Raw genomic sequence first — 26,925 nt, 5'->3', positions numbered from 1 at the left:
ATGGATCTTTCAGGATTAACCGTCATAAATTACGCTTAATCCTTTAATGTGAACAAATGTAATGTACTTTTAAGGACCCTTTGAGTAAGTACACTGGTCTTGCTCTGTGTTTGTGTGTTGTTACAGTTACTTTGTGCGTCCATCGCTAAACATCGCTCTGCTTGGAAACAGAACCCTGTAGCCTTAAAACACTCACACCCATTAATGTAACGTGCCAGAAACTGGTCAGCAAAGTGGTGGAGTGGTAGACTGCAGGTCGGTGTTAGGGATTAGATTGGTATGTGTGGACACAGAAGAAGCTTCAGGATATCTGTCCTCCTTCCAGTTTCTGTCTAATTAACAGCAATGCTGGCCAGGAAATGGTGAAAGCAAACTGTGAAAGTGAATTCAAACAAAGTTTAGTTTGGCTGTTGACAACTTGGTAGAAGCAGTGCTAGTAAATCAACTCTAAATGTATATTAAGTATAAGAGAGAAAAGATGGAGAGGAAAGGGATCCAGATAGGGAAGTGAAAAGTTGCCTGCTGTGAGAAGGTCAAGAAGCCTTCAGCTCCATGTGGAGAAGACCAACACAGTACGCCTCAAACATACACATACAAACATACAGTGAGGGTTACTGTATGTGGTGCTGATTACAAGTGACATCTTTGACTTTAATGCCCTCAATGCGACTAGACCTACTGGTGGGATCAATAATATCATCAACACACATGTGTATGCTGTGCAGACGAGCTTGAATGCACATTGCACACAACTTCAAAATCCCAAAATTCAAAAAAAGATACCATGCTGAACAATGTGTTTAATAATCCCATTTTTGGTGCTTGGCAGTCATAAAAACACAGGTTGTTGAGTTCAAACATGCAATGTACACATGCGTCATTATCTTTAATGAAACATGCATGTAAACGCAAACACTAAGAGTTATGCTGACGTAATCTTAATTAAGTGAACTTTTTCTGTTTGCATATGATGCTAATACGTAGTTATTTTTCTTCATTTCACATGCCTGTGTTAGCTATCATCCAGCACACATAGGATAAACAAACTTTAACTTCACCTTTACCTGAAAGTTTACTTAACACTTTTAATGGCTCTGTCTCATATGACTACGCCATCATATCATACCATTACAACCACAGAATACCAAACTGTCCCTCCTGGGAGCCGCTACATTGACATCAGTCTAGGGGTCAAATGCCTTTCTTAAAGGGTCCCATGTTTTTGTGTCGAAGTGACTAATGGGGGTCAACAGTATTTTTGGATATTGGTCCAGTATTGCAGACGCTAAAGCGCCACACTTGAGATTAGTGGACATGTCTGTGACTTTAAAGTCCGGGAAACTCAATAAGTACCATTCTCCCCCTCGGGATTACTGTTGTGATCTCGTCATTAAAGGGTAATTAGGTATTTTTCAAACTGGACCCTATTTTTCCATGTTTATGTGTTCTGATCCCTGTTTCAGACACTTATGATAACAAGCTGAGCCTGTCCGTGACAAAAAAAAAACACTTTTAGTGGACATGCATTGGCAGTGAGGAGTTGCGCCAAGCGATTATTCTCCCTTAATACTGGACCAATTAAAAAAAATAATTAAAACACTTAAACATGGGGAAATACGGTGCATGTTGAAAAATACTTACGTTGCCTATTAAAGATCACAATAGTACTCATGAGGAGAGAAGGGTTTTTATTAACTTTTCCAGACACATGTTCCGCTCACCTCAAGTCTGAGCTGCTGCCCTCCTTGGCTTAAATGTGATTAAAACACACAACTATTTAGTCACATACTGTACATATTTTATACATGTGCAAGTAGATGTGGAGACTGTAGTGAGAAAACTGCCACACAAACTACACAGATGCAAAGAGCTTTGTTGAGCGAGCCAGACATGCAAGTGTGATTTTTGGAGCAACCTCGCCACTCCATTCACACCAGTGCGCCCGCTTCCTGTGAGAGGATATTAAAAACCAGCTCTTTATTTCATCAAGTCATATTTTGTTCTTCAAACTGACATATTCACTTCACAACACTTGGACCAAAGTGATAAAGTTCATGCTTTAAGGCAATTTACTAAAGTTTCAAATTAAATAGAGATCAGGCCAGTGCCGCTCAAGCTGTCAGTCTGCATGTTAAAATGACTAACAGGGTTGCCAGGTGTGTCATCGGGTAAAATTGGTCATGTGGAAAAATACTCAAACTGCCCATTTATTCCTTCACTACTCTTCATTTTTGTTATTTACTTCTGCAATCTTTGAGCAGAGATGGCGAAGAAAAGCACAAACATACATTTATATTTAATCCTAAAGGCTTCTGATCCAAGATAATCTCATGTTTATGAGGTGAAGATAGAATAATAATTTGCATCCATCAAACACTTCCACCTGAAGAGGCTCATAAAGAGGTGACGGTAGGACAACTTGACCTACTTCCTCTATATTCCCTCCTCCAACAGTATGTTAGTCCTCATGGAAGTGTCGAGGAAAACTAAGCATTGCCGCTGACAGACCCCAAAACAACTACCAACTGGCGTCACATCCAGCCTAAATGCCAAGACAATCAGACGGCGTGTAATTCCCTGTGGGTTGGTAAAACAAGCAGCCCTCCCTGCTGAGCAGAGGCTAGACACTCTGTTTATTTACCTGCTTTCTAACGTGCATGTCAGCTTGTTAATTAGGATTCGGGGTCAATAAAGGGATACTAGTTTTTACTTGAATGGAAACCAAAGAAAGTCAGAGATTTGAAGGCAAAACAAAAGCAGAAACTAGATTTATATTTTCTGATTGTTATAGTCATTTGATTCTGCATGCGGTGAATGGATGCTATAATAAACAATGATGTTTTGCTTTCCTTATTTTCTCAGTTATTACAATAGGAAATGATAAAAAAAATAGCTTCATGTTAACCCCATGATTACATAATGTAGGCAATTAGCATAACCAATTAGCATCTCCATGCCTGAGAGGCTGCTATTGGCCTCTCCAGAGAGACAGGCAAACACTAAAACAACACAGGGTAATTGTCCTCCATTAGTGCATTTGTTTTCACCACAGTAAAAGAGAGCAGATGGAAAAAAACAAAGACTAATGTGCCAATGCTATTAAACTGCAACTGCTGTTCAAGGCTTGCTGAGCAATGATGGTTATAACCAAAGAGAAATCTTAGATACTTTTGTGGCCTATGGTTTGCGCGCTGTGACACTGTACTGCATGTTTACGGCTTCTGATTTTGACAAATGACTGGAAGGGATTCATCAAATTAAGACACATAAATAGTCGCCATGGATATTCTTGTTCTACAAATTTGGGATGTGTTCAATTACTTAGATTAACAGTTCTCTTCTAAATAACATTTAAAGAATTTGAACCCATGATCAAATATTGTTTGACAGTCAGACAACATGAATGTGTTTTGCAACATCCTTCTCTTTCATTCAAAACTAAAAACAGTTTTAAAATATTGGTATCACGTATATTGCGTTAATATTTGAGATGTAGAGGTGCTTGTGGGTGTATTTTTGAGTAGGGTTCAATGTTTCTTTATGCTATGCTAAGCTAATTTACGCTTGAATATTTACTTCAATAAAGATTCAAATTATAATTTTTGAGAACAAACAATATATAACATGTTAATTAGTGAGCATTAGAGGTGCTGCTAGGTGGACTTTGTTACCATTTGACAGAGCCAGGCTAGCTGTTTCTACCCAACGTCCTTGTGCTAAGCTAACCATCTGCTGGCATTTTATTTAACAAACAGATAAAGGAGTGGTATTGGTCTTCTTATCAAATTATTGTATTTCCCAAAGGTTCAAACTATTTCTAAGTGTTTCAATCTTTTATTTTTTTTTGCCAAGAAAGTGGGGAAGCGAAATCCCCAAATGACTATTCCTTTCAGTCCTTTTACAGCCCAACTTTATGATGTAAAAGTGAGGTATGATGTTCCACACAACCCTAAGCTTCAGTCTATTTATTACAGCCTTTTGTACTCCATATAGTCATGAACACATATACATCAGCTCAGAAGGGGGTTGTTTTTAGGAACTTTGTGCTGTTAAGGGGTTTCCAACTCACTGATGATAACTGGTTGTGGTGACTTTTATGTTAGCTCCTGTGGTGCGTGAATGGGTGGGCGGCTCGGGGCCCACAGCCACTGGGTGGTACCCTGGTTGATGCTTGTAAGAAGGCGACTACGTATATGCCATAATTTAAAAGATCAGTGCTAATATAAATAGAAGTCCTTTGAAGAAATTAGGTGTCCGTTTACAACATGTAAACTGGAAGCCCCGCCTTAATCAGCTCTGCCCTGTTCGTCCAGAGGGAATGAGACCTCTAATCTGAATCCAGATCCTTTCATGACAGAATTAGAAACAGAATAATTGCAGTGTGCTTTGCGAGGGCTGTTGATTTTTGGATCAGCTGTGCCCTGGTGTTTTGGGCCTATTTGGGAAGTATCTTTGTTTACTTTGGCGAGGGTTGAAGCGCTCCACATTCCTCTGTTTATTACCGCAGAACACCCAACATGTTGAGCTCTTGTTTCTCTTCCATTGGCAACATATACATTTGTCCTCAAACAGCAGGTCTGTGTGGTCACTGAAGTCAAGCAATTATTTTCCAATTTGATTCAACAACTGGTGTATGACTTTTTCATCAGAGTCCAGGGTGGCAAATACACAGCCTGAAGCCAAGTAATTGGTTGTTAAGAGGAAAGATGTCGCCCGGTGGTTAGTGACATACCTTGTTCGAGGAACTCTGCCTATCTTTATTCTGTAAAGTTACCACAGCTCTGTCTGCTAGCCTCATTTCATGGCAATGAAAAAAATAAATAGTGGTTGAAAATAGCAGCTTAAAATATACAGCAGGGAAGATAGAGCAGCAATGCCCAACCCATGTTGTTAAAACCACTACGTGCTGGTTTTTGGGAAATGTATTGCCTTGCACTTGACTATTCCCTTTCTGGGTTCAGCTGTTTTCTAGAAACTGAAGCTATTTGCAAAAGTAATTTTGTATATCATAGTATATCATTACTCTTTAACGCAACTATAATTAATATTTGTATAATAACCATGGGTCACATGACTATATTCATGGGAAAGAGATGACTTCTATAGAGTCAAACCCATTGATAATTACAGTGTCGCCTGACTATGCTGTTGAACTCTGTTGTAGTTCTTTTAACCAACTGTTAAAGTTGTGTGGCGCACAATTTACCTATGCAAAGTTAGCAACTAGTCGGTGAACACAGTGAAGCGTTTAGCATCTAGAGCTTGATATGTCCCTCAGGAGACGGTGGAGACCGAAACACGGTTTAAAGATGAGGGAATATTATACTTCAGTTCTTCAAGTGACCAGAAACTTGACTCTAAAGAAAATGAAATAGAAATAGAACATTTTAGATGTAGCCTATTCATGAATGAACTGTTAATGTTAATATGTATTTATTTGGCTGTCTTTATAAATACTAGCTCTTCTGTTGTTTTCAGTTGTAGAAGGTTGTACAATTACTAAATGTTTATTTGCCAGAGGCCTCAGGCCAATGTCAGCCGTGGGAGTTTCAAAGACATCAGAGGTTGTCTTTTTGTAAAACGATACCAAAACATAGATTATCATTTCCTACAACCTTCAGCCCTTGTCATTATAGAGGTTTTTCATCTGCTCTTCACAGGCCCATTTGCTCAAACAAATTCATGAATATAAAACATGAAAGATAATGTAAATGTGTGTGATTTTTCTGACATATTCCTTACACATGTGCAAGTGCATGCATATAAATGCCTTTAAAAGATCCTAATTGGTCTCAGATCAAACAGGACCGGAATCAGATTAAGGAAATACCGTGAGATCCATTCATGCTCAATCAGCTGCTGCTCATTTTATACAAAAGATTAAATTGTTTCATTCATAATATGCCCATGCTTCAAGCAATGACTATATACATTCCAATTTTATTCCATTGCACGGCAACATGTTCCATTGTTTAGTCTGAGGGCTGGTCTATGTTTTACACCCCAACTTTAGTTATTTTACAAGAAACACTCTCTTCACACAAGCTGGCAAGCAGGCATTTATTTTTGTTGAGACAAAATAGTTTTTACAAAGCCACGCCACATATCTGAAGGCCAAGTGAAATAAAGAAAGTTAGACAGTTGTGTTCTAAACCCCTCCAGCCCTCTCCGTATACAAAGCCTTACGCAACAGGTCTTTATTTCTGCCTGTCACTCAGCATGAAGTACTACCTGTCTACTTCAGGCTGCTGTGTCAGTTACACAGTTACTTTAAAATGATCACCAGAAGCGTTGACAGCTCACTTTTAGTTATTGTTAACATTTTACTGCTTCCTGACACTAGTGACAGTGTAGTATGTTCACACTGACTGGGTTTTAATGCTGCACATGCCATAATGTGATGCATAATCTAACCTTTATAGTCAAATTTGTTCTAGATAAATTATAATGTTCTCACTTTTTGCTTAACTTTCTTAAAGTCTTAACTTTAAGACTGAGGATCTTTTTTTTTTAAATCTCTATGGCATGTTGTGCAGCATTCCACATCACAAAAGACATGACAGCTCATTACTATTACAATATCAGTTGTGACTCTTTCTGTCCCTGCAACAGGTGGAACGTTACAGTCACTAACCTTAGAGAATTAAGATATTTCATTGCTTTGGAGCTTCTTGTCAGGTCTGAGACAGATTATGTATTGATGGCAAAAGGAGGGGGTGGACGCACTGAGGTTGGCTTGAAAAGCATTTTTGAAATATTCAGAAGGAATGTGATCGTCCTCCGTGGAGAGCAAACCTCACCTCCAAATCTCACACCTCTGTCCCAAAATGTGCTCTCCTCTTCTGAAACCCACCTTTGTCTCCCACCACTTCTCTCTCTGTCTTCCTCCACGTGCCTCTCTTTTTGACACTCAACAGCCATCTCTCATGTGAAGAAAGCCTTGCACATTGTGACAGATGGCACGTCATACCCCCAAAAGTGAGGCTTGTGCTAAAATCCACATCCTGCTATCACCTGTCACACGTATAACCTCTTCATTATCTAGATCTCCTTTACTTTGTGTTTACACCCCAAACAACAGATCCTTCGACCGCGAAAGCGGCAACCGAGACGTAATGCAGTGCTACAGTTCTAAGCTGCAACTATAACCCTGTACAAATGTTCTGGTCTGTTGGAGAAACCACATTTTCCAAATGTTTTGAAGAGACATCTTGAGTAAAAGCAACACAGTCCAAAGTGAACAAAGTTTTGATCCAAAGACACACAAACGCCCAGCTTCCAAGAATTTATTATTTTTCCTGTCCGGTCAAGACTGAGGTTTAAGTCCTTATTCTCGGCAGAGGATTGGTTCAGCAGAAGAGTCAGGAGGTGTGATTAGTGGTGTTAATTACATGGTTGGAGAGTGATGGGTTGCATGTGACTAGTGTGTGTGTGTGTGTGTGTGTGTGTGTGTGTGTGTGTGTGTGTGTGTGTGCGTGTTTGAAGGAGAGAGTGATGGACTGAAATTTAAAAGTTTTACTGTGGTCACTTTGAGACCAACCATAGAAGTTCAGGAATGTTCCATTTAAGGACCAAAGATGAACCATTATTGAGGTAAAATGTGTAACTCTATAGTTTGGGTGTGATACTGAAACGCACAGTGTTGCTACGCCCCTTGAAAAGCCATCAGTTGTCTGGCCCGGTTCACTGTGTAGAGTTTCCACTGGCCCGGCCCAGAGCTACTTGCCTGCTTCTTGGCCCAGCAGCACCTTCCTGTTGCACCAGTCTGGCTCGGCGTGGGCTGAATGTGTTCCAGTTGGACCTGCCTGTCCTGTAAATCCATCCATTACTCCGGCGAAAGCCGTGCTAATTCTTTACCACAATTCTTCACCCAACACATTCTCCCTATACACTTCCTGCCATGTCTCTCTTCTCTTTTCTCTCCTCCTCGAGTTCCCTTCTCTGGAAGTCTGCAAAAAAACTTCCAAGGAAAATTCTTTCCTGGAGAGCAAACTCTGAGCAAACAGATGCAGCCTTTATGTTGTCCTACACTCTGCAGTAGATGTATGTATGACACACACACACACACACACACACACACACACACACACACACACACATACAGAGCCATGCCACTGGGTGCATTGGCTGTGTCTCTAATCACTACATGCAGTTCCATTACACATGCAGCCGCAGGATTTTCAAACCACTGTCTCTCTGAGCTCCCCTGTATCTTCCTCCACCGGTTTGCGTGCCCATTCATGTGCATGTGTTTATTGTTTACGCGTATTTTATCTGTGAGAGAGAGTTTGCCGACCAATGTGTAAACAAGCATTACCACGTCAGTGATACTGAGTGGGCACATAGTTATATTTATATATGCTTGTAGAAGTGCTTTAGGGAGGAAATCTTCCAAATTGTGCTGATTGCAGTCCTGTTAAACTTGTTGTAAATGAGGATGCCAAGAGATACTTGACAGATTTATATAATTTGTTGGTGTAAATAGCTGCTGTTTCGCTGTCTTAAGGGGGGGAAAAACTTTTTTTTATGTAGTTGACTACATATAGAGATAAAAGATCACAGCCTTTGGGGATTATTGGCAAACATGTCCATTTCCACAAAGTTTCTCCTTAACTTAAATTGGAAACCATCCTCATCTATCTTCCTTATGCAAGTGTCTGCCCTTGGCTCCAAAGATGACCCGAACAACCTTTCTCTCTCTTTCTTGTATGTTTCATAAAAGGTTGTTGTGTTTCGTGGTTCTAGCATGCAGCTCAGCGTTAGCTTGTCTATAATTAGTCGCTCTGCTTCTAATGAGGTGTTTCAGAAGGGCTGAAACGAACCGCTGACCACCAGCTAGCGTAGAGTAGCCCACATTGCTAAATTAAAGAGTGCCTCAATCTTGAAGGCCACCCTTAGCTGGAGCCTGCTGTGACAGGGAGCAGCCCAGTGCGCTATAGCGAGTAGTAAACATACAAAACATTCAGAAGAAAATCTGTGCGTTTTGTTTGTTTCTGGTGTTACGATGCACCATGTTGGATTTATGTGCCCGGTGTTTCCTGTTGGTGTAGTTAACCAAAAGAATCCCGCGCTGAAATCGTGCCAGTGTCCTACAATGACCATAATTCATTGACTATATATAACAACATATGGACATGACAATGAGAAAGGAAGCCATTTTCAGTTTGACATATGTTTGCTTCACAAAACAAGAATGAAGCTCGGTTAACCAGTGGTGAATATAGTGTTCAGATCTTGTACAGTAGTAAAATGAGAATTGCAGACAAACCCAAAAAAGAAATAATTAGAAGTTAATATCTTGAACAAGTACATATGTGTGCAAAATGTGCCTCAATACATTTAGAAATACAATCTTAATCTGTGCCAATCTTCAATAGCCTCTTCAATAGCCTTATTCATTAATCCATAGACGCACATTGCTGACACATGTGTGCGTAACATATATTAATATAGCCTGCGGCATACAAGCTGCTGCCTGTCTATTTATAAGAGTAAAGGATCCCAGTGGTCTAAATAAAGGGGTTGAAGGGCCAGCAGAAACTGGGCCCATGTGGGTTTTTCTCCCCACAAGACATTTCCCAGCTTTCTCGGCTGCGCTGCCCCACAGAGATGCTTTAAGGGAAACAGGTGGAAGAGCAGACCAACCTCCTCCCACATTGTTCCCTCGTTAGCCGTGTGTCCTTTACTTTCTCACTTCCTTCATCTCTCCTCTCCTTCTTTATCTCTATCTCTTTGTATTCTTTAATCCCTCTGACAATGTCATCTCCCAGACCAGAGTCCTAACGAGTGGGACAGAGTCCTGCTTGTGTATTTATAGGCAGCGCTGAAAGCAAAATGACACATTGATTACAGGCCAGGGAAGACAGTCTGAGTTTGTGAACTGTGACTAGCAACATATGGGGAAAAATGATCATGAGTGACCACAAATGCAGTTGGACAAATGCATGAGCTGTGATGTTGAGTGATTTGCTGCTTACGTCTCTTGAATGTCAGAGACATTGAGGTTTCAAATGTTGCTTGGATCAAACTCTTACTAAACCAATGAGTTGAAAATTGAGTGTGGTTGTGGTCTAGTTTTTAATTCCAGCATTTTTGTTTGGTCCTTCTGCTCCCATTTGATCTCAATATTCTTTTCACAGCTTCTTTTTACAAAAATGTGTGGAAACTGGATTCATGCATGCCAGTCCCAGACCATGAATGAATGCTCACCATTCAAAGGCAGACTGCCCAACCGTGATCAAGTGTTAATCCTCATGGCGGCCCTCAAATGACAATGAGATGGCCGTCTAATGGTGTTTATGAATGAAAGCTAGTTATATCCTGCCGCAGCACTCTCTGTGAGCTAGTGTTTGGTCTGGATTTGAAGCTCTGCCCACGTTTCCAAGAGGCCAGTCAAGGGTGAGAGAGTCTCCCTCACCTTAACACCGTGGAGCTCTACCAACCCTGTATTAGCATGAATCAACAGCATTGGCATTCAAATGCTATGTGTGTGTATGTGTGTGTGTGTGTGTGTGTGTGTGTGTGTGTGTGTGTGTGTGTGTGTGTGTGTGTGTGTGTGTGGGTTTGTCTCTGCCTTGGGTTGCATGTGTACAGTAGCTATATATGTGTGTGAAGGTGAGAGAGAGTGTGCCTCAGCAGGGTGCCTGTAGGGAGAGTTTAGTACAGGGTCTCAGTGTGCTGCCTCTAACCAAGACATGATATATTATGTAACCCTGCCTTAACACAGCAGAGGCAAAGGGAGATTTAACACCTACAACCCTGCCTCTGCCCCTGATGACAGAAACAGAGAAGGACTACACATGGCACACTGCTGATAGTGTAAGGATACCATCTTTATGAAGAAAATGAGGTTCCCAATGACCCATAATAGGTGTATATTTATTCATAGCTTCTGCTATAGAGCTTGTGGTTTAGGTGCCAGAGAAGTGATTCGCAAAGAAGTGCAGGAGAGAGCAAAATTTAAATTACCAAAGTGGTGTCATGCCCGGAAGCTCACGCAAGTGTTGTGTCGAAAGAAACATGCTGACACATCATTATTTACCATTATAAGCTTACTGAATAGCCTTTTTATCATATTTAATATGATAAAATATATATGACAGTTTAAGTACATATTGTTTCAATACAAATTGTTATGTTTGTCTTTTTAAACTGATTATAAAGTGGCAACAAGGTCCAACCAGCTCGCCAAGTCTCCCCCCCCCCCCCCCCCCCCCCCCCCCCCCCCCCCCTCCCCCCACACACTGCCACTCCGTCAATCATGTTAGAGCTACCATGGAGCTCACTTACTGCACTCCCTCAGTAGATATTATCTAACTTTTGGAAAAGCGAAGGAAAAAAAAGCACGTTTAAAGAGAAGCAGACAGATGGATCTACAATATGCATTTGAAGGATTTATCCAGGATGTCAAACTGTTCCAGCAGCAAAAACAGGTTAAATAAAAACATACATATACATTATACTGCTTGAAATTGCGCATTGCATGTCATTTTTATTTGATTTGATTTCAAATCCTTTGTCTGGCCAACACTTGATTTCCTTGATGTTTGTGATTTAATAGTTTCATTAGTTGGGCACTAAACAACTCCACAGCTGGAAAAAACATATGGAAGAGTTGATGATTTGGAAAAGCTGCTGTGCCGAGACTTGATACAGTTGTTGTTGTTGTAATGGATCTACGGTGCTTGTGCGGACAACCCACATCTCAGCTCTGACATCCAATCAAACATCTGCTCCGCTCTGAGCAAGCTGAGATACAACTTCCTCTTCCTTCTGAAGCTGGATCATAGCTCATGCATTTCTTCACTGTTACTTCACAGTCAGTATCTGCTCACATAGGAAGCATAATATGATGTCGTGGCTGCTTTCATGTGTCCGAGGTTTCCACAGATCTAACTGTCTCTCCATGTATGCATGGTGGGCATGAACCAACCTACAAGTTCTAATTCAACTAGACATTACATTACTTCTGAAATCAAGTCACTTCAAATCTTACATTACATCTGGTTCTAAAAGCAAAGCGGGTTCATTCCCTCGTATCTTGTACTTGTGTTATGTATTTGGGTGTGATTATTATTGTTGCAGTGGTTAACAGTGCAGACTATGGTTCGCTTTCAAATAGCTTATTCATGATGATTTTGGATTGGTTTTAAAATGCCCTGATTGTTACTGCAGTCCTGTTTAAAAGGCTTCATCTATAAATACTTTTGCTGTCCTTGGAAGTGAGAGCTGCCATCTGTTGTTTGTTGCTCGGTTGTTGCTCTCTGCACTCTTTCTGGCCACTGTGGTCCAGGGATGTGCCAAACGCCTGTCACTGCATTATCACCAAACTGTTCAAACAGCGCAGCTCCGTTTTGAGTGTTCACTTCAGTTAAATAAACCATTTTTATTTCCATATAAAAAAAAAGATTGGTTTAGTCAGGATGCTTTAGTGTAGGCAGTTAACATGTTTTAATCATGTAAGCATGATTAATGATACCTCAACCGCTATTCAAAAAGTGTGTTAAAGTTCTCCTCTTCATTGGAGCGGATCACCGTCACCAACATGTGCTCAACACATGGCAAATGCCCTTTATTTGGCACCTGATGTGGGGAAAAACTAATGTCTCAGGAACTAAGGGTGTGTGTGTGTGTGTGTGTGTGTGTGTGTGTGTGTGTGTGTGTGTGTGTGTGTGTGTGTGTGCGCGCGCGCGCGCGTGCGTGCGTGTGTGTGTTTGTGTGTGCATGTGCATGCATGCGCACATGTGTGTGGAATTTCAGGAGGCACTATGGTGATGTCATGGGGTACAAGGTGGTCTGCTGCAGACGCATATCCTGTGGCTTCTGGTAACGGGCACTGTAAAATGTCTTTGCACACTTACAGGCACACCCACCCCTCTTCAGGCTCTCACATGTACACACTTTTTCTTTGTTTTTCCCCCATCTAACACACACACACACACACACACACACACACACACATGCTGTAGATGCAGTCAATGTTCAAACCATACGTATCACGTCCTGAAAGGACTAAGCACAAAACAAGGGAGTGGCAACGTCCCTGTCCAGCAGCGGTTTAACCTGGCACTGAACAATATGGAGCCTGACAGTAGTTTCCGTCAAGTGAGTATTTATGTAACAGATGATGCAGGCTCGGAGACCACCATCCACATGTGTAATTAGTTCGAGGTTTTGCGGACTCCGGTTCTACATGTGAAAAATGAAAGTACACACAACAGAAACATGCAAAGTAGCGAGCGTTTCTGCACATACTGGTATTTAAAAAGCTTTTCTGGGCATTATAAATCATTATAGAAATACACATACTAAGCTTGAGCACGCTAGCAACCATTGCATCTGTACAGCACTGATGTGTTTGGAATAGCAGTCAAAAACAGGTGGAGAGAGAGTCATGGTTTGGAAGAGTTTAATTTTTCCAAACTGGTAATTAGGTAAGAAAAAATATTATCCAAATATGATTATAATGATGATGTATTAGGGGGGTTGAAGTAAAAACAAATACCTAATTCAAATAAATCAGCTATTGAACATTTGTGGAAAACTCCCTGGCATTTGTAGATGTGACTCGTGTTGGCCTTGCTCCCGGTCTGATTTCCTGTCGACCGTGAGGAGAAACATTTCTGACTCTGGCACCCGGTCGTACAAAAAAATGGCCCTCAGCGTATTGCACATTAAGAAATGCGAAAATGTTTATAGCTTACCAATTTGATGCTTGTCTGAGGCATCACATTTGTGGAGATGTCTCTTCCTTTGCTTGTATTGTGTCTATTTGCATCTGCTTTCTTAATACGTTTCGGATGGGGCTCTTATGCTGCGTTCACACCAAACGCGACACGATTTGTTTGCGTTTGGTGTGAACGCAGCATTAGAGCCACCGTGCGATTGTACTGACGATTGTTTCTGTCAGTTTATGTTGAATGTGCCTATTTATGAAAATTACCTTTAGGTTTAGTGTTTATTGTGGAGGCAGTTGTTTCTGTCTAGTGTCACTGTTACACATCTATTTGTGTTGTTATACTTTATTTGACCGAATTATATTTCCTATTTCCACAGACTTTTGGGAATTGTTGTCTAAGTGATGATGATGATGATGTTTTGGGATATATTGTCTGTGGCTTTTAGATTGTAATGTTTTTTATGGGACAATTTGACTTTTGCATTGAAACATATTGCAGCATTGTTTTTCTGTTACATTCTTTTTACATTTTAAATATATTCAACAATCAATTTGTGAAGATTAATGTTGGGTATTGCATTTTTTTTTCTAATTCTGATATCTATTATGAACATAAAATGGACTAAAATAGATATTTACATCAAAATCATCCATAGTATTCCTCATATGTCTTGCTATTTACAGTACAGTAAGTGACCGACCTTCATGTGTTGGGATAATACACCATGTGTCTGGAATGGATCATCCTTGTGCTGAAATCACACCTCTCTGTGTCAAACAGAACAGTGTAACAACCCTATAAAGGTCTATTGTTGGGGCCCATGAGAAAAGTAGCACACTTCAGTGGACCACAGTCACACATTGTGTGGAGCTCTCCCTTTTCCCCCCCTGTGGATATCATTTATGACATGATCTCAGTTTTGACAAGGCTGTCCAGAAAGCTATTTCAACTTTTGGGGACAGTACGACTTTCTTTCCATTCCATAATTCCACTGACCATCGCTTGTCGTCTACCTCTGTCCTTTATCTTTCCCAAACCTTTATGTTTGTCTTTAAGTGCCTCTCTCTCCTCCACCTCTCTTTTGTCCCTCACTTCAGTGTGAGATTTAGCACCACAGAGGGTCTCTTTATGTGGTCTGTTTGTTCTGAATGGCCAAGCTGCAGCGGTGCATGCTGGTGAGTAAAGTCTGATAAGAGCTGCTGCCGAGAGACAGAAAGGTCAGATTTGAGACACGAGGCATCCAAAAAATAGCTCTTCTGTTTGTGAATGTTTGACTCGCACATGGTTGACACATACACACAGGGACACGCACATTGTTGTGATTAAAGTCCTGTCATAGCTTACAACAATATACAGAGGAATGCATGCATCTCCTGTCATCGTCCATATGACAAGGGTCTTTCTCACAGCTGGTCGAGCCCCTGGGCCAGCACTTCCTGCCAGGAAGCAATACAATTCCATCTCAGCATAACCAGTTATTAATAACAGCAAATAATTATTATTTTGTGTTTTGTATGAGTTCCTAACTGTGACAGAGAAACACGCAGTTGGTTGGAATTTTCAAATAAGTATTTTTTCAGTTCAGTGTGTGTGTGCCAGTGCAGGTACAGTATATACAGCACTGTATCTGTGACTGTGTGTGTGCAGGATTCTGTGCTTCCTGGTGGAATCATTATGTTTTTTTTTCTGTTGAAGGCATTTCAGGCCAATGAGGAAGCCATGGCTGCCAGATAGTGCAATTCATCTTCTTCTGCTGAACTCCGCAGAGGGCTCACAAACTGATTTGATAACAATTTGTTTCTGTTTCTCTCTTGCTGTCTCTCATTCTTCCTCTCACTATCCCTGACTCTCTTTCTTTTAATTGTTTTGTCATTTCCTTGCTGTGCCGCAGACTACAGCAGCTGCTCTTCTTGAATCTTCTGTCACAGGACAACCCAAAATAATTCTGGTACTCTGTAGTAACTCACTAGCTCTTATTGATCCCTTCTTCATCTGGTACTTATTGTCTTCTTTCTTCCTTGAGCATAAAAACAGGAAACACTGAGGAAAAGATAAAGTCAGCAAACCAGCACCTCTACATCTAATAAATCAGAAGTCTTTACCTCTGGACAGAACCAGGCTGTTTACACCTGTTTACAGGCTGTATGTAAAGCTCCTCCATCATATTTAGCATACATACATGAGAATGCTAACAAGAAAGCTAATAAGTGTATTTCCCCAAATGCAAACTGTTCCTTTAAGTTCTCATTCACTAGTTAGTGGCCTTATTCCAGCTCTTCACAGATGTGATTGTTTTTTTATGACTATGCGTTTCATATGTGTGTCCTCGGCTGTGGGGTTACAGCATGCTACTGTGATAGAGCACATTGCCGGCCTTCCGGATTCCAGGCTTTCTCGGTGGCTACATGCACATCCAAGCATGCAACCTAAAGCAAGCAGATAGCTGACAGTGCTCGGTGTGAAATTACCCACAGTGGTAGAAGGCCATGAACCATTTGTTTTTCTCGCATTCGTGTGGAACAGTTGAACATATAAAGCAATGGTTGTTGTCAAGTAACAGCAGGAGTTGCTCACCCTTCGTGTTCTTAATGGCCACTGTTTAGTTTTTTCACAGTGGGCAGAAAAAGAACCCTTCATGCTAACATCATCAAAGGCCAGCACAAATGCAAGTTAAGATGTGGTCCACCAGCAGTCTAAAGATATCTGATTTGGTGATGATTGTGCAGCTAGGCATGAGTGTGCACAAAGCTCTTTGTGTTTTCCCATATTTATCCATAGCATACCTCATTTGTGACTCAGCAGCATCACCACTGAATCCTAAAACAAGGGTGGAGATTGTTTATAGTTCCCACAACCGGCTGTTGTCTGTTTTCGCCGTTGTCATGATAAAATAATTTATAAAAACAGATTATAATCCTTTTTGTCTTTCCATTTCCTGTATGATTTGTCTCGCCAATGGTTACCAGTTAGATCTTAAAACAAGCAGGAGTTTTTTTGGGGGAGGAAATATTCCGCTTCAACTGAAAAAGATGAACGTTCATATCAGATAGTTGTGGCTTTAAACGAGACATATTGTTGGTCAGCACTAGGTTCTGTAAAGGCGATCAAGAGCAGGGATAAAGTGATAAACAACAAAAAATAGATTTTTTCAAAAACTGATTTGGCTCCGTTGAGCCACAGGGCCAAGGGAGCTGTATTGTAAACAAACAATTAAAGCAGGTTGTTTTAAAGCTGGCTTCTTTCACTCAGGCAGAACCTTCTGTCCCATTTGCAGCCAAGCCAATGTGGTGGTAAATGTACAGACTATTACAGTTAAAGCTCCCAGTTAAGATAATGTGTTAAAAACACTGGTATGAAACACAAAGTAATAGTAATAAGTATTTAAATATGTCTTTAATTCATACACTAAGTTATTATTATATTAATTTAAAATTACCATAATGTTTACTCCATACCATTATGTAAAACTCCAATTTCACAGTTACATTGTTAATTGGACAGACATTTCTTATCCATAAAAAGACTTGATGACAGACACAGTAATGTGTATTTATGGAAAGAGAACATCTTGCCAGTGCTAATTGCGCAACATCACACAACCAACTAGTCTGTGAAACCATTCCAGTTCCAGTTGTGTTTGACACATTTGCCACCAGTGGTGATTGTGCATAGTAGGCATAATAGGCATTTATGCATGCTGCATTTACACATCTGGATCCGGATATATCTTTTTGAACTTTGACTAAAAACATACTTTATTTGTTTTTGAGTGTTGCTGACTAGACAACATGTAATTTTGTATTAAAAACATCCCATATGCTTGTATTTTAACACAATATAATGCTTTAAATGTATGCCCTGTACACACATAGAAATCCATTTTTGTATGGGAAGTTTCCCCTCCCGCCCTGCTCCAATGGGTATTGTTGTTTATTATAGAGTATTCGTTATCCATCTATCCGTGAGATTTAAAAGGTCCTCTCTATTTGACCTCTTTTGTAGGGGTGTGTGGGAAAAAACACTGGTCAGTCAAAATGTCCATGCAGGCTCTTTATCCATAAGGAAAAGCTGGCGAGACAGTTGGTGCCATGCCCACACATCCACAAGCTGAGACAAGGTACTTAAAAACTGTTCAAGCACTCTGGTGCTCTCTGAAGGGGAAGTAACTCGTTCAGAATTAGCTGACAGAGCTGCGGTTTACTGGAAATCCCTAACAGCTTCAGATCCTGTCATTACCGGTATTTTCTGATTCTGACGTATGATTTTTTCTAAATCAGAAAAAGGCAACATCACAATGGCCCTAAGAGTAGTACTCACCTAAAATGTTATTGATTATACCGCAAAATCACCCGCCATATCATGCACCTAGAGTTCAGTCTCTGTGCTGTGCTGGGAAATTTGATTCAGAAAATGATGAGAATACTTTTCCCTTTAACTTTATATTCAGGAATCCTGCCTTTGGGTTTAAACCAGGTGATTCTCTTCTACTCCACATGTGGATACTTTGCCAGCTCAAAGTCCCTCACTTGACTTGTTTCACTTTGCTTTGTAGCTTTGGCTTCATTTAACAACTGCTTCTTCAAAGTTAGAGACGTCAGATGACTCATCTGAGTTCTCGTATAGCAGTTGACTTTATCAAGTGTGAAATCTAAGTACGGTAGTTTGAGTTCAAAGTGTGTTACTCCCAATTTCACAATTTTGAAATGCACTGTTGGTTAAATACAAATCTGATCAACCGTTATAGAACAAAACAAGTAATAATTGATTCAAACGTGTTCATTACTTCAAATGTGTCAGTTATGAAGGCTATGGGTTGTCTTATGAAATCTCTGTCATCTACAGCACAAGTTTACCCTTCAACTTTTTTTAATACATAAATAATACAAGTAATGACATGGATGATTTTCTCATGAATTATATGAGTCACTCCTGTTTCCTCTTTTCTTAACATTGGAAATAATTCAGCTTTTCTTTTTCTTGTTGCACTAAGTACGTCTTTTATTTATGGCTTCTGGGCTGCAAAGCCACCAGAGTCAACACTGCTTTGCTGGGTCATCAGTTCAGCGGTACGTCCCTGTCATACAGTACGCACGGTGGCAACCACTGGTGTCCACAAATGACATGCTGACTGTCATCCTGGAAATCCTATGCATACGTGTCCTCCTACTCTATTTCAGTAACCAACATTTTAGGGGAGCAATAGGTCCACAAATTAGTCTCCCTTCCAAGTTTTGGTCTTTGGGCACCTGCAATAACATAGTAACAGCACAGCCTTTCTATTCATATCAAAAAGCTGTCTGACCATTGTTGATTCTCGAAGTGACTGAGGGGTGATGTGGAGCAGGGCGTAGTGGGTGGAGACCCTGACCTGAAGCTTAACTTCCTCCTGTAATTAGGTAGATGGGTCGTGCTCCGGGTCTTAAGAGGGCCACTCCCTCACTCCAAATCAAAGGGTTGGGTAACCACACACACATTTCACCAACAAACACACACAGAAAAGCTTGTATGTAACCTGTACACGCTGACTTTATTTGCATATGCTCTTTATTATAGCACAAATGTGTTGTAAGGACTGTAACCATCGACATGTGTCTAGTTTAACTGGGTGTGTTTCACACAGCTGGATCAGGCAGAAGTTATGTAATTTCTTTGACCACAGTGCAGACTGTCATGAGATAGCTATCTGTTCATCCATCCGTTTGTGTTGAATGTAAAACCCATAATCTATATTCTTATAACGTGCGTAGGGAGTTGAAACAAGCACACCTTCACTCTCTCATTTACGTCTGCAGTAGAAACTACAGCAGGATGTGATTAAGGATGAGAGGGTTTAGTTTTCACAGTTTTGGGAACCTGTAATCTGGTTTAACATGCATACTACATTCCAGTGCAGCAGCTCTGTAACCTTCCATCTTTGCGATGAGTCGTGTCCCACAGCGAAGCGAAGGCCCCTTGAGTTCAACGCTGCGCCTATCCTCTTGGCCGTATTCTCCACAGCCATTCCTGTGTGGCTTTCCGCCCCCACCTCAGCCTATTCTGGGGTGTGCTCTTTCCTAAACTCTACTTAGCTAGGTCGCCCATCTCACAAAGCAAAAAAAATGGTCTATGCTCTAAATACATGTTTATGAAATTCTCGAACTTGCTGTAGCATTACTGAAGCAGGCAACACCGAAGGGAAAATTCCAGAGCCTGAAGGAATTGTTGCGGGATGACGCCCGATGAGTTAGTCCTGTACATGTAGAGATCTCGATACACCATACAGTTATTTGGTTTGAAATGAACTGTCAATTCAATATTGATAAAATACATGTCTTACAGACCAAAGCTATGTTTTCTCCATGCCAAAGAATATGTATCCTGTGACAGTATTCTGCTCAAAAACAAATTTCCCCTTTTTCAACATTCTGCAATACGTCTGGTGCCTGTTCTCAGAATGTTTCCCACATCTCAAGATGTTTTTTTTTAATAATAATTCAAATGTGGAAAAACAACCAAGCTAATCAGAGCTTTGTAGTTAAGCTCGGCTCAGTTAGGTGACTAATTGATGTAGGCGGTAATATTCTTTAACAAGTTCCTGGACAGGGGCAGCGGCTAGCCTTGTTTTTTTTAATTTCTTTTCTTAATGTGTTGAGTGCTAAAATATAATTGGATGCTTCTACTAATGCAAATACAGGGCTCACAGTTAGTGAGCACATACAAGATTAAGGATATAGATATATTTAATTGTGGCTTGCTGTGATGTGGGTTTTAGTTTGTAAAATGTGTGAAAAAAATAGTGAGTGAGATTGGTTCCCTCAGCAGATTCACAATAATTAGATCCTCTTGTTTTTTTTTAATTCATGCTGAAAATAACATGCATTGCAATAATCAGCTTTACAGAGTTTCACATTTTGTTCTGCCATATAAATTACATTGCTTATTATTTCAGCTTGTGCAGTACTACTTGCATGTGTTGTTCAGAAAATTGATTTATTTGTGGAGATGTCTTGCTGTGCAAATCATACGCTTGTATTTGCGAGACACCGTTTTTCTTAATTTAGTGAAGGTGTTAAAAAATACTGATGTTTTTTGGTTCATTTGTTTTTTAGACTTTTCTAGGCAATAAATACACTTTTTTTGTTTTATTCGCTGATTAAAACCCTCGATGCACTACTGATTTATGTTGTTCATCTTGCAGTATTGATTAGATAATGTACTGAGCACTGGTTATGCAGCTGCTCTTAGCCAGAGGCGAGTACATGGATCTTGTGACACAGTAATCCAATTAACCATTTAGCTACAGGCTCATGCATACCTACACTCCGGTTAGTTTGTCCTTTAATCACTCACGCACACGCACACACACACACACACACACACACACACACACACACACACACACACACACACACACACACACCATTAACATATGGATGTTCAAAGATGACACTGACCTTTGATTCATTTGGAAGTTCTTCCTTCAAGTGAGCCCTTTGGCCTTTGCCCTCTGCTACTTAGCCATTTCTTAACTTTACCATTTATGGCCTGTGTATTCGCGTCAGCTTTGGACATTTATAGTGTCTTTTCAAAATAAACTTCTGTGTTCACAGAAAACGTACAGTATCCACTCTTTACATGCACACAGTCTCTTTTCAAAATAAACTTCCAACATTAGGTTTAGGAAAAGATTGTGGTATGGGTTAAAAAATTACTGAACGTTGACTTGGTTTAACATGAGACAGGACTCAGGTCTCCTGGATTAAAGCCCTGTGGTTGGCTGACCCATCCTTCCATCCCAAACGTCCTATTTGGAGTTTTTTGCTACTTCAGTTGCTCTGGCCGCCTATTAATGACACAGATGGGGTTTACATTGGAGTTAAAGGAAATCCCAGTGCACACCAGGCAGACGCTAAAGACTGCCTCGCTGTGTAGTTATCACTGACAAGCACGAGACAAACCACACAACAACATTAGTAAGGTGTTGGCCTCCCACAATCTGCCAGAACAGTTTCTTTGCAGATTTTAAAAATCTTACAATAACTCTATTGGTGAGATTGAGCACCAATCTTTCAAAAGAAATTCCCCTTTTGGTGTTTTCATGAAGGTGGAGGAGACGGTCCTATCTGACATGTTGATGCAAAATGTCCCGTAGATGCACGGATGAATTATGAGACAATGGGGGACACACACGCAAAAGCCTTGTCCACAGTTGTTTTACAAGGATCTTAACCCTGGAGTTTTGTTGCCAATTTAAACTATTTTCCTCATCCTTGGGATGAATAGAGGCGTAATCCTTTTCCAGATCCACAATGGCACGCCTCTTTACCAGTTATATATGCCAGACCATTTCAGTAATCCACCCATGCATATTATAAGATTCACCTACTACTACTATTTCCTGGTAGCATATGCATTGGTATCGTGTTAAGTAAATCATTGAATACAGGTTATTCCTGTGTATTTGTTGGATCAGGTGGAGCAGTGTGGGGGGGCAGAATCAAGTCATATTCAGTCATAGGTCAGTAATAGTTCAATTAAACATGAAAAAATAATACAAAATGCAGCTGCCACAAAGTACAGGACAATGTTTGTGTGGGCTTTGGCCTGTTTTGTTCAGTTTTGGAACTTATTCAATTTAAATATTTCTTATTCAAGCCAATATTTCTGAACGTGTCATCCTCTTCACTGACTTTTCCCACTTGAGCAATGGACAATGGGGTCGATAAAGTTACTTATTAAGTTAATCTTCCTCTCTCTGTGGGTGGTGGGGGAGAAGGGAAGCTGTCAGCTTTAACAAGCATCGGTCCATGGCGAAAATTAGTTCCAATCCCTTATCCAAAATGCTAATGAGAAGCACACACGGGAGGTGGGGAGGGGTTGGAGGTCGTGGGGGGATGGATGTTCTGATGGATGACAGAACAGAGATGTTTGCCTCGCTGCATCCTCGCCCTGCCATGACCTCAAATGCTTCAAGGAAGAGGTGCAAACCTTCCTCAGCATTCCTCAGGAAAACTGTGTTAAATCATGAAAGAGAGACATAGACATTTGCAAAGATAGATTGCGTCTAAAAAAACACCTCGAAGGTGAGAATAGTGCAGCTGTGTCAGTAGTTATACATCCAGCTCCTGGTGAACTAATGAGCCGCATCACACATAGAAAGTCAACCAGGTTCTACTTTAACTTCAGCGTGTGAACGTGTTATTAAGGCTAATTATTCAAAGCTCACACACCACTATCTTAAGTTTAAACAGTACTCACAAAGGATTTCCAGCACGAGCATACAATAGCATAACCCAAGTGTGTGCCAAGTGGGAACCTGTGCCTGGTTATACAGTGTGTTCATGCATCACTTCTTGCTATTTTCATCTGTGTGTTAGATCACATTTCTCAGACACAAGGAGAGATTGTTCTCTTATGTAATATTTCTTCTCTTCATACATTTCCCCCACGCTCTCCAATTTGTCATCCTCCCTTTCTCCTGTGTGAGCCACCTGAATGTTGTAAACGTGAAGGGAAGCGATGTGTCTTTATGGATCTGGATGAACCAAAGAAAAGGCCGCTGTCAGGGCCTGGATTTGGAGAGGGGGCAGAAAAGCAGGCACATATCCTCAGTGTGAGCCTTCAATGAGCTCCATTGTTTCAACATAAAATAGCTTCACAGCGGTCGACATACTGTATAAAGACGTTGTAACTCAGCCTTAATGAAGAAGAGCTATGCTGTTTTCTGTGGGTGGCTGTGGCAGATGATGACAGAGTTTTGGTTGAATTGGGGCATGGGTTTTTAAGTGAAGTGCCACCTGTTTAGTGCAGCCTCCGGGTGTGGAAAGGGGGAACATATGGAGGGGAACTAAAGTTTGATGACTGATTAATGTGGGCACAATAAAAAATAGCAATATTTACTCAGATTGTTCAAGATGCAAAAAAACAGAAACATCTTTTTTCTTTCTTTTTTTACATAAAAATGTAATTATTTATTGCAAAAAATAGAAATGTGCTATTTATGGTCTTATAAAATTGCATTAAAGTTGACTTGTGTTACTAATTTCCAAACAATGCTGTAAAACTAAAAGTGGTTTTGGATATTAACTCTTGTCTTGTTTCCAAAGGGTCCAAAGAGTTTAAGAGCCACCAGTATATAAAAAAACTATTTTCATGAGGAAGTAACTAAACCCTGGTATCAGATCTGTAAAAAATATTAATTGATAATGAAAAAGTGCATCCTTAGTTCAAAGTCCTGCTTCTTGCAGCTATCGTTGTCATTCAAAGTTATGATATTTGAGTCTTCTGGTCTCGGTAAATGGAAAAGCGGTGACAAGATGTATGTCAGAATCCTAACACGTAAACTTGTCTCTGCAGGTGAATCCACATATCTGGATGACCACGGACCTCCTGCTCCAAGAGTAAGTCTTCTTTATTTTTTATGGTATTTCCCGTTACACCCCTTTCCTTCTTTTATCCCAATTTCCCCTTTTTTTTACTTACATTTTTATCCTACCTCTCCTCCTCTCTCTGATGTGCTGCCCTTTGTTTCCAGGCCAGTTGAGTCCAGTCAGGATAAGGGTTCGGTCTGTGTGAAGGTCTGCGTGCAAACTCTCTCTAAATACCAACTAGACCTGGCTTCAGTGCTACAGTAGTGCTCTGAACTCTCTATCTCTCTCTCTCTCTCTCTCTCTCTCTCTCTCTCTCACACACACACACACACACAGCGCTGACACAGAGGCCTTGTATTCATCCAGCTGCACGTCTACATGACTATCTCTCCTCCATGCTCCGTCTTTCTCTCCCTGCCAACTTCTTTCTTCCTCTGTCTGCCCCTTATTTATTATCTCCTTCTTGAATCAATCATCACCTCATTTCTCACTTTTCTGCTCCCCTATTTGTCGTTATTTTGTTCTCCCGCTCTGATCAAAGAGACCGTGGTTTTCGTGGTTTGGGCATACCATCCAACATGTAAACGTTTGGTTACAGGTTAGCTTGTGGCTGATGTGAGCAGCTGTTCCATTAGATCATATCTGGGCTTTGTTTGTGAGTAATCTGTTTACTTTGAAAAGTCTGTTCTGGCCACTGAAACAAACCAGGCCACCACAGCGCTTGTTTCATACAGATAACCGTTAAACAAACTGTGGCTGACCGCTCTGGAGAAGTTGTAGGAATTGTCTCGATACCAGTTTTATTTTTCAGCGAAAATTATTATCTGAAACAAACTTTTCTGTTTCAATTACAGCAAGCTCACAGTGCCAGTTTCCTTTATAAATCCTGTCAATGCCCAAGCTTTCAATATGTTATGGGCTTGTAGAAATGTAATGGAAATGAAGTCTAATAAATCACAAATAGTTTCACCATTTTGCATGGAAGATAAAGCTGAGAGTGTAACAGCTTGACTGTGTCCTGAGGCAATTTACATGATTATATAAACACAGAAGCTCTGGAATTCATTTTGACACAGAAAAGTGTGATTTTAATGGAAGGGACTGAAACAGATGAATTTATAATGTACTTTTGTATCTTTTGAATTAGAACATGTTCCTTTCTAAATGTTTAATAATTTAAGCAGACATTCATCATGTCCTCAGTATCAGTCTGAGTTGATAAAGCTGCTGATACAGCCATCTGGATCACCTCCAGTTATTACTGGTGGCTCGCAAAAAAAGCTTTACGAGCAGCAACTTGTGTTTTATGGACTTTTTTTGCCCCAGGTTTTTCCTCTCAGGCTTCATATAGTGGTTACCATACCCTGAGACTGATGTAGGTGCATCCCATGTCTTTTAAATTGCATCATTCCCCTCATTTGCGACTTTTCCTTGCGTCTGATGCTGGAGATGTGAAGACAGAAGAAACGAGGAAGTGAGACGTCCTTTACGTTACATTGTACGTCAGCTTCTGATGACGGCGGCAGCTGATCAGCTGTGATCAGCTTTAACAGCTGTAGAGACTAATATAGTCTACACAAGCATACTAATAATACTGATAAAGGCAGTTATCCCTGACAGAGCAGTAGTGTGTTCTCTCTGTAGCCAGTTACCTGTTCAACAAACACCTGCCGATGAATAAGAGCCATTCTGTATTTATACAGTATTTATGTATTAATCATTGCTACAGCAGAATGTGTTCATATTTCTTATTAATTATTAGCGTCTGTATTTATTGATTTTCTGATTTCATCATTTCTTTTGAACGGTTAAAATGATAAATGAAGGCTAAATGTTTCAGGAGAAATTAAAGTTATGTAACTCATATCAAACCCGACCTCATGAATTATCAGCCTCACGTGACTGAATGGCAATAAATTATGTAAAAATGATTTATTCTCCTGCTCACTCTGACTTTAATTGTATCCATTAAACAAGTTAGGCTATCTGGGATATCTAACAGTTTGTGAAAAGACAAATCCTTTTAATAAGTTAGACTAGATGGTGAATCAGAAAAAAAAATAGAATAGAAAACTTGGGAATGATAGGCATACACTTAAATGTAATCTGTGATCTGTACACCAATATTACGGTAAACTTCATGATGAACTTGATTTTGAGATATATCAGATCAGTCCGATCGCCTGCTGGCGTTAAACAACTTGTGAAGGGTGCTCTCGTGTATCCTTGCTCATGGCTCCTCAGAGATGGCTCTTAGATCCTTTTCTGCTCAGACCAGAAATCAGAGCTTTGAGACGGCCTTCGAGATTGCGGATCTGAACGACTTCTGGTTCAGTCGAGGAGCGAGGAGAATTCCAACAAGAGACTTGAGCTTGTTGGGGGCTCTACATGGCCTGAAGAGCCTGCAGACACAAATCAGGGCTGAAGGAACTCCTGACATCTCTGCTGTATAATTGAATCTGTAACACCCTGTGTATCCTGTGTGTGTCTTCCCTGTGTTTCCTGATTGTTTATTCCCTTCACCTGTTCTCGTTCCAGACTCCTCCCTCCGTGTGTGCCTTCCCCCTGTGTGATTACAAAGCCTCGCCCTCATTGTTTCCACCTGTGCCTCGTTGCATCCCTTCCCCTGTGTATTTAATTAGTATTGTCTTCCCGCATGTTGCGGTGCCTTTGAGCTGTAGTTTTCTAGTGTTTGTGCCCTGTATAAGTCTTTTCCCTTGTTTAGTCACTTTGAGTTAGTAAAGTACTTTTAATGTTGCCAATCTGAGGGTGCATCCCAAGTCTCTAAATTGTCGTTTCCTCGCTCATCGATTGAACCGGAAGTGGTTCTGCGTCGCCATCTTTTCAGCCGCTCTTATTCTGCTTTGAGGAGCCATGATCGTTTGTATAAATACTCA

General features: G+C 40.5%; 1 protein-coding gene across 1 annotated transcript in view; it reads left to right on the top strand.

Annotated features, from left to right (window-relative positions):
- usta (uronyl 2-sulfotransferase a) overlaps positions 1-26,925 on the top strand; it is a gene marked incomplete at its 5' end in the record, with an annotated part of 50,090 nt that overhangs the window by 3,903 nt on the left and 19,262 nt on the right. The window contains 3 exon segments of the mRNA XM_079215568.1: positions 17,682-17,721; positions 17,723-17,796; positions 24,015-24,058. Of these exon segments, the coding sequence (XP_079071694.1) occupies positions 17,682-17,721; positions 17,723-17,796; positions 24,015-24,058 (158 nt within the window).

Source organism: Taurulus bubalis, assembly GCF_910589615.1.
Source record: "Taurulus bubalis genome assembly, chromosome: 3".
NCBI lineage: Eukaryota > Metazoa > Chordata > Actinopteri > Perciformes > Cottidae > Taurulus > Taurulus bubalis.
Note: the sequence above shows the minus strand (reverse complement) of the source record. Positions and strands in the feature narration are given on the sequence as shown.